General features: G+C 32.7%; 1 protein-coding gene across 4 annotated transcripts; it reads right to left on the reverse strand.

The window, feature by feature from the left end:
* Positions 1–1,304: 1,304 nt before the first annotated feature.
* LOC131629595 (uncharacterized) lies at positions 1,305–7,363 on the reverse strand. Of its 4 annotated transcripts, none has more exons than XM_058900379.1 (12): positions 7,222–7,363; positions 7,033–7,122; positions 5,703–5,876; positions 5,375–5,499; positions 5,056–5,177; positions 4,878–4,960; positions 3,102–3,251; positions 2,823–2,966; positions 2,353–2,535; positions 2,167–2,261; positions 1,984–2,081; positions 1,305–1,740 (listed from the first exon to the last, which is right to left on the reverse strand). In XM_058900379.1, the coding sequence occupies exons 1-12, from the start codon at positions 7,222–7,224 to the stop codon at positions 1,640–1,642; spliced, it is 1,368 nt and encodes a 455-aa protein (XP_058756362.1). In that variant the 5' UTR covers positions 7,225–7,363; the 3' UTR covers positions 1,305–1,639. The 4 variants fall into 4 exon arrangements, with proteins under 4 accessions (XP_058756362.1, XP_058756360.1, XP_058756363.1 ...); XM_058900377.1 differs by having other exon boundaries at positions 5,703–5,903; XM_058900380.1 differs by having other exon boundaries at positions 5,703–5,903; positions 7,029–7,122; positions 7,222–7,259.
* Between the last annotated feature and the right edge of the window lie 1,205 nt (positions 7,364–8,568).

Below are 8,568 nucleotides of genomic sequence, written 5' to 3' on the forward strand. Positions count from 1 at the left end.
AATTTTGTTTATTTTTTTACGATTAAAAAATGAATATGGGAAATTTTATAAAGAAATAGTCATTTTAATGAGTTTATTCTAATAAATATTAAACCGATAAAATCAACCCGACTTACCCGCTTAATCGATTTAACCCAAACCGACAATAACTGAATTTTTTCGGTCGAAATTGGATCATTAAAATGAAACTGTGATTTACGTCGAATTTAAATTTTAAACCCGATGCCGATTCAAACCGACCGATTGTACACCCCTAATTGTCATGTTGTCCCTTATAACCGATTTATATTGCTAAAATATCAAGGAGATATCAATATAGAGCTGTGTAACCTTCTTACTTCAATTTAATACCTTTGAGGGCTATGATCGGGTTACAATGACAATTACACAATCAAGAAAGGTCAATTATATAATGAAGAAATTGATGAAGTTAAATAATACCTTGTTTGTAGGTATATAATTTTACAAGTGAATCATGCTTGTGAATTTTCTCTTTTCTTATTCATGGAATCAGACTAGTTGTTGAAAGATTAAATTTTCGAATGAAAGAGAAATATTCTAATTACTACAATGACAAAGAATTAAGAAAGGTCTCTCCATAAACCAAGTTTTATTGAGTCAATGTTTACAATTTAGTTTAATTCAAATAAAAAACATCCACACGCTAAAACATTGACATATATTCCATTTGTTTCTAAATTTGTTTGTGTGAAAAAAACAAAACAATGAAAACCAATGAAAAGAGGCTACACAATTGGTTGTTTAAAAATTAAAATGGCTCCCTCCAACAACCCTCTACTTGTTAAAATTCTAATAAAATACTATTTCTCTTTTTCATTCAACAAATTGTCTTTATTATAAAAAATTAAAAATCTTGCTAAACTATTAAGTACCAAAATATAAATTTGACAAAACTCAAATTTTAACCTATAAAAACAACGAATTTAAAAACATATTGAAGAGTTTTTTAAGGAAACATTTGAGAATATGTTGGTGGCATTTCTCAATTCATTAAAAATAAGATCAACGTTTTTTCAATTTTCAACCGATCCATTTTTTGGCAAACACATCCATTGTATGACTAAATTTTATAATTTAACAATATTTCAAAAAATTTAAGTACAAAATTACTTTGAATCAAATTTGATTTCCCATAAAACTTAATTTGGCTAGAAATTGTATTTAGCTTCTAGGTTAAAAGTTAATAGAAAATTGAAATCAAACTTGGCTTGCAGTAAAATATCAAAACATAAATTATTTCATTCCAATTACAATGACCAGACAATGATTTCGACACCCATATAAAAGTCCAAACAAGAAAGGTTGAGCATATATTTTTTTTATAAAATGTTGAAAATTGACACATCCCTTTACATGTTTGATAGAGTTTGAAAAGGAACCATAGTTCATGACAGAAAATTGGATCCCTCTTTTGAAATACTTTTTTCCAACTATTAGTTACAACTTGAATTCACACAAAATAAAAAGGTTAAGTAAATTTGCATCCTCAGCCTCCATTTTCATATTTAGTTAATGCTTGAGAGAACCTATAATGCTCCATGATTAATACTGTAATAATTTACATTTGAATATGGTTGCCAAAAAGAGATCCAATATGACAAAACATCAAAAGCATTAACTAGCCAAGGTAGAACTTTGATCGGAGGCTATCCAGAATCTCTGCATACTCCGTCGGAGTTGCTTCACCACAGAACACTTCATTCCAGATCTTGCGCAAGTCTACATAAAATATAAATAATTTGACTCATTCATATTAACGATTCAGCTAGCATTGAATATTAGAGGCAAATAACAACATAAAAAAACCATTCATGCAACGTTGAACATTAGTGCCAAATAACAACATAAAAAGAACAAGATTGTAATAGAGTTTTCATGAAACCTATTAAACTCTAGAGATTTCAAAAAGTTTGGCAATAATAGAAACGAGATTTCTACCCCTAATAAAAAAAACATACATACCATCCTTATCTGCTGATGGAAGGCACATTACGATCACATCAAATCTCGGTACCTTGGTTAAATTGTTCATATAACTGACAACTAGATCCATGTCTTCACTGCCAAAAGAGCAAATTTGTTGTCCTGATTAAAGGTCAAGCAGAAGTCTAAATAACAAAATAGTTTTCTCTGAAAAATACTTACGCGAAAAAAGATGCAGCACACTTGATGATCTCAACAAGCAGGGTAGAAGATAAGGCATTTTTGAATATTTTCGGTAATTCTTGGGGAGACAATGCCTAACGCATAAAAAGAAATAGAAAAGCAGATCATTTAACAACAGGAATTCAATATATATGAGAATCATAAATGCACAACAAATTTGAATACCTTTAATAGACAAGCCTGCAAAGCACGATCACCTAAAAACCCTCTCCAAGAGACTTCAAACTGATAAGCTGTAGTTGGCGGTGTTATATTTTTTGCAGCTTCAGCCATGGCTAGAGAAGCAGCCCGAGAAGCAAGCTGCTCAACAGATGCTTTAATTTCCGGCTTTCTAGTTTTGTGATTTCTCTGTTAAAAATTTGAGACGAAAAAATGTGAAGCAGGACAATGAACGAAGGTTGGAAAAATTATTAGCATCAAAACCGAAAAACTAATATCCTAAAATCACAACAATACAATGATACTGGCAAACAATTTAGGGGTAAATTAAAAAACCCTTAATATTAAGTGGATACATTAAAACTTAAATAAGAACTTGTGAATAACATAAATGTTGCTTCTAAACAGAACCACAATATGCACTAGATCTACACTACTAAACTAGAAGGGAGAAGGATTTGAAGATAAAGTTTAACCTGGTCCAAGCTGTTGGTTGCGCCACGGCCTTCCCTAGAACCATTGCCTACTTGTCCTTGAGTCTTGCTTCCAGATTTTGTAGCCTTAGTACTGATCTCCTCCATTAAGAGTGATTCTTTAGCAGGAATTTTCCCCTCACTACCCTGTAAACATAATCAAATTTTATGATGGACACTATATACGAGGAACACCAAACAAAGTATATCTATCTGATCCACAGAGATATCAGTATATCTAAAAATGTTTTGGTAAAGACTGAAGTTATTTGTATTTTGTACCTTGGTTTGATGATGAGCTTCAGCTAGACCTGACTTTTGAGTACCATGTGAAACAGAGTGGATGCTGCTGCTTCCATTAACTTTTGCCTCAGACTTTCCCATTTTTTGCATAGTGTTTTTTAGTGCTTTAGATGTTTTATGTAGAATTTCCTGGACAAAAGGCAATTTAACAGTTTAATTCTTGCACCAAAGAAGTGAGGAAAAACATGGACATGAAACAAGAACAGTTAACTGCACACTATAGAATTCTAGCGCGTCGTCGTGAAGCCTGGTCATAAAGTGGCATCATGTCATGTTTTTGTGCAGCAGCCTTTGCCGTCTGAAATGAGGACATGAGACAGATATTTCACAGCTACTGCAGCCAACACACTATCAAATCCCCATTAATTTCCCTTTTTTTTACCACCGTTCCATTTTTTAAAGTGATTTTAAGACTGCATAAGTTTTACCCAACAGAATGTAGATCAGGTTAAAAACCAACCATTTTTACAAGGTTTCTGCTCTGATTCTTCGCATCACTGATGCATTTTCTCGCAAACACTTCCTTATCCAGCAGCAAATATGTTTTTGTTTGACTTATTGTTATTGGCAGTTATGATTTTATTATCTGTCAGTTGTGTTGTTTATTTTTAGGAGTAAATAGAGAAAGATAGTGAAAATACTTATGGGATAGATATTTTTATTATCTACAACTAAATCATATTTTAGTACCAGTTTCTAACAATTTTCTAGCAACCCCAAAACTTATTCTGTCAGCCCCTTAAACTCTACAGAGTTTGCTCATTCAAGAATTTGGTCATATTTCAGGAAGTAGATATACAGATGCCTGAAATAGATCCGACCAACCCTTTCCTGACCCTGCCATGGCAAAATCTTTGTAACACAGGTATCCCTAAGGCTTTGTTTGCGAGTTTGGAGGGGAAAGGAGGGGAGGGCTTTGGAAAATAAGAAGAATGGGGTGAAAAGAGTAAAAAGAATTTGGGTAGGAGGGTTTTGGAGGGTTTGGTTTTCTTCATAATACTAAAAACCCCATAAAATGGGGAACTCAAAAATTATATTGAATGAGGGTTTTGGAGGGCTTACATAAATTTTCCAAATATCTTTTAGGTTGTTATAGTATTCTGAAAATTAAAAATTTAGTAATGATAATGACTCTTTTATCATTCTAAACAAAATCATTTTTTCAAAAATTGTCAAATATTTTCCTATATTTTTTTAAATTTTCGTTTTCGGAAGCCTTCCCCTCCCCTCCCCTCCAAACTCGCAAACAAAGCCTAAAAGTTTACTCCATAAGGCCTGAACATATGCTGACAAACAGGTGGTTTCAAAATTGACCATTTTCTTCAAAGCTTTCTTTATATTATGGAAAACACTTCTAACTAATATCCATCACTCTTTTTCAAATTGAAAAAACTTATACATTAGATTCATCTTCTTATAATGTTATCGTTTGCAGTATCTTATTCCTCACATTCCATCTCTAAAGGCTTGCTAAAGTTGTAATTCTTTATTCCACCCTGGCTACTAAATCTAAGGCCCTTTAGCTCAGAATCTTATTGAAGGCATCAACTAATTTGATTTTGTATTACAAATCAATACGTTCATTTGCATACTCAAGTGAGGGATGAAACTAGAATTTAAAATTTCCATGCAACTCTAACCCTTACTTCATTATTCATGGCTTGTCCAGCTATTAAAAATAGAAAATAATAAGGATTAAAATCGCGACTTTTTGTAGTAGTCTTGTAATAATACTGGAACAACTTGTGTGCTTACTTTCTCGTAAAGCGATTTGGCATCAGCATACTGTTTCTTGACTTCATGATTGTTAGGTTCCAACCTCATGGCAAACTCAGCATCTGTAATTAAAGCAAGTCAGATAGTCAACTGATACAAATATCAGAATATGTTTGAGACAACAGACACATATTGCTTGCATGTTAAGTTAACACACCCTCCATGGATTCTTTATTTTTCCCAAGTTCTTTTCTAGCCGTTGCTCGCCGCGAGTATGCTTTTATGTAGCGATCGTCAAGATTTAAGGCCTCCGTACAGTCATCCTCAGCCTCTTGAAATCTGCCAACACAAATAGGTGAGAAAAGAAACATAAAATCTTTAGCCAGAGTGCCCTTCATGAGCATCAGTAAAGTGATAGACCAATTAACATATGACAGTATGTGTAAAAAACTACTTTCTTATATTTAAAATCACACCATTGACGATTATATTTGATGAATAAACTATAATTCTTTCAAGACAAAATGTAAGCTTGCCTTCTTAGCTTTATATGGGCCATTGCCCTATTTGCATGCGCTACAGCAGTTGGTGAGAAGGCAATGCTCCTTGAATAGCAATCAATAGCTTCCTTAAATTTCTTCTGTTTAAAAAACTCATTACCCTGCAATATAAATGGATTGCAGTATCTTCAGCATCACACAAGACGGTAACAAATGCATAATCTATTTACTGTTGCTAAATTAATTATCTGGACCCAAGTAATGTTATATATTATTTCTATTACTAGCATCCTAATGAATCAACTTCCTCCACCCTGTTACCGCAAGCCCAAAACATAATTGAGAAAGGTAAAAAAGCTCCTACCAGGTCTTTCTCAGATGCAGCATCAGGAACATCTTCAGAAGCAAAACTACTACTCACACGACTCAACAGATCATTGTTTCTTGAGAAATCATACTGAGCTGAAGAATTTCTTGAAAGATCAAAAGAATTAGTACCTCCTCTTGATCCATTCTCTACACCCACTGATCCACCACTCTGAGAAGATGAACCTTTTGTGAATTTCTATCAGAATGCCATACATCACAAATGAATTAATACATCCATACATAAGCAATTACATACATATATAGCATACCAATATATACGGGGGAAAAGTACAGGGTCGGTCCTTTTCCTAATGGAGACATCATTAAATATAGAGTCAACATGAAAGTAAATAAATTATCCCTTTTAAAAATGGCTACAGTTTTCAAACAGTATATACAGCCTGAATTATCGCCTTATTTAGTTAACAAAATCTCTACAAATTGCAAAAAAAAAAAGCAACACCGAACACAACCATTTCAAAAAATGGCAGAATTGGCTAAGTGGACGTGTGTTTGGTAACGCATTGGTTTCAATTTTAAGAGAGACAGAACTGATTCTTGAAGTATATAATTAGTTTTGCTACCTTTCTGGGAGAAGAGTTCCTGTGCTTGCTTTCGGAATTGATTCTACTTAAATTTAAAATTCGTAACTAACTTTTACATTGGTTTTCATTTTGGAAGAGCTAAAAGCAATTTTGGATATTTAAACTTGATTTTGAATTGAAGTAACATGTTTGTTTTCTCAAAAAATATAATTGATTTTGCTTTCAAAATTGATTCTAGGTGAATCTAGGATTTGTAGCTTTTGAATTTAAACTGATTTTTACACTGAAATTTGTTGTTCTAACTCACTTTTACATAAAAGTATCCAAACATAAATCACTTTACATTCAAGTCACTTTTAACCAAAATCAATTCTACAAAGTGTATGTTTGGTTTAGCTTTTGGAAGAGTCACCGCATAATAAATTCTAGAATCAAACACACTAAAATTTAATGTTCAACTCACTATTACAAAATGTATCCAATCATAAAACATTTTATCTTCAACTTACTTCAAACCACCAGAATCAATTAACTCAAAATCAATTATAACCACACACACTTAGAGCTTTTGACTTCATACTTGATTTTCAGTCTCAAACTTATTGTTCAACTAACTTATAAGAGAACTTCTTCAAACATAAATCACTTTAAATAGAACTTACTTTTAAACAAAATCAAATTTACGAAATCAATTTACATATAAGATGCTCCTCCACTAATATACACCAACATAGATGATGATTGCAATTAGTTTTGAAGGTTAAGATAAAAATTACCAACATTTTCCTTTTGTGATTTGGCTTTTGCCGCTTTATTATCCTTTGTGGAAAGTTCCCAATCCTGCAAGTCGTTTAAGAAACCCTGGAAATCCTGAAAATATAAAAAATGAACGATTAGGAGCAAGAAACGATGAAGTATTAGAGTTGGTGAAATCAAATGGAATCGTGAAGAGTGAATAAACTGTAGTACCATCTTGTGCTATGCAGGTAACGGTAAACTGAAGTGCGGTTCTAGTCACAATTTCAGTCACAGAGAAAGAATGAAATGTAGCATAGCTAAGTTTGAGATGAAAAAAGGGATAGAGTAACGGTGAGTTTCGAAAGAACTTTCGCGAAGTGCGAGCCAATCAGACCAAATTTGTTACAGTGGTATAAGTTATTGGGCTAAATATGGTTTACGTGTACTTAAGGCCCAAAGTATTAAAATGGGGTTACTTTTGGCACTCCTTCGCCCTAGTTAAAAACACTCAAATCCGGAACTTAACCTCCGAAAAACACCAAAAATGAAACCAAAGGCAAGTCTCATACACAAGCCAAACCATAGAAAAGTATATACGAAGGTTAACTTTCTTTTTTTTTTTTTTACGGAGGTTAAGTTTCATATGCATTTGAATCTTATATTGCATCAGACCTTCCTTTTATTTTTTCTTCATTTCATTTCAAAGAATTTACTCAAAACCAAAAACATAACTCTTGAATAAACTTGACTTCCCTTATTTTTCAAGTTTTCTCGCTATTTTTATTGCATTGCATTAAAGCCTAGGACATCAAGCTTCCTCTACTCCATTATATTCAATCGAAAATCTCTGACTTCTTACATTTAATAATTTTTCATTTTCTTAATTTGTTTTGGATTTTGATGCATTAGTTTCAAGGTAAACACATAATAGGTTGATGTTGTTACATTAGGACGCATAATAGGTCGTTTAGTGAGGCATGCATTTTAATTTTTTGAAGTTTGATTTTGTCACATTTGGGTGTCGCTCTGTTTCTTCATTTTCTGGTTGCGACATCTAAAAAAATTAATAGTGCAACGATATGCTCACACGGAAGGCCAAATGATTCCATCTTCTTGTTAGAACATTTGAACATGTTATCATCAGGATAAAATGATACGTTCAACTCCCTTTTTGATGCTTGGTACTTGCAAACTGTGTATATGAAACATGTATAAGTTTGATTGCATGTTGCCACTACTATCTTTGCGCACCGTGGAAGAAGATCACAAAGCATAAAGAATATTTTCCTAGTAAATAACTTTCCAACACAACGCTTCATGATTTGAAATCTTGTTTGTAGCACAGGATCACCGTAATTTGATGCAAAGTCAGTTTCGACCTTCTTATAATGCATGTAATTAAGACATCGATGAAAATGTAATAAAAATTCGCTTAAATTATATCGTGAGTGAAAAAACTTTCCCATTTTTTAATGTAACCCCTCACACAAAGAGGTAGTTATGAACCCAATAACAAATTTTTCGCATATATGAGCTATAGCCCATATTTTTTCTATGCATACAGTTCACTAACCCACT

Source organism: Vicia villosa, unplaced genomic scaffold (genome assembly GCF_029867415.1).
Source record: "Vicia villosa cultivar HV-30 ecotype Madison, WI unplaced genomic scaffold, Vvil1.0 ctg.000585F_1_1, whole genome shotgun sequence".
NCBI lineage: Eukaryota > Viridiplantae > Streptophyta > Magnoliopsida > Fabales > Fabaceae > Vicia > Vicia villosa.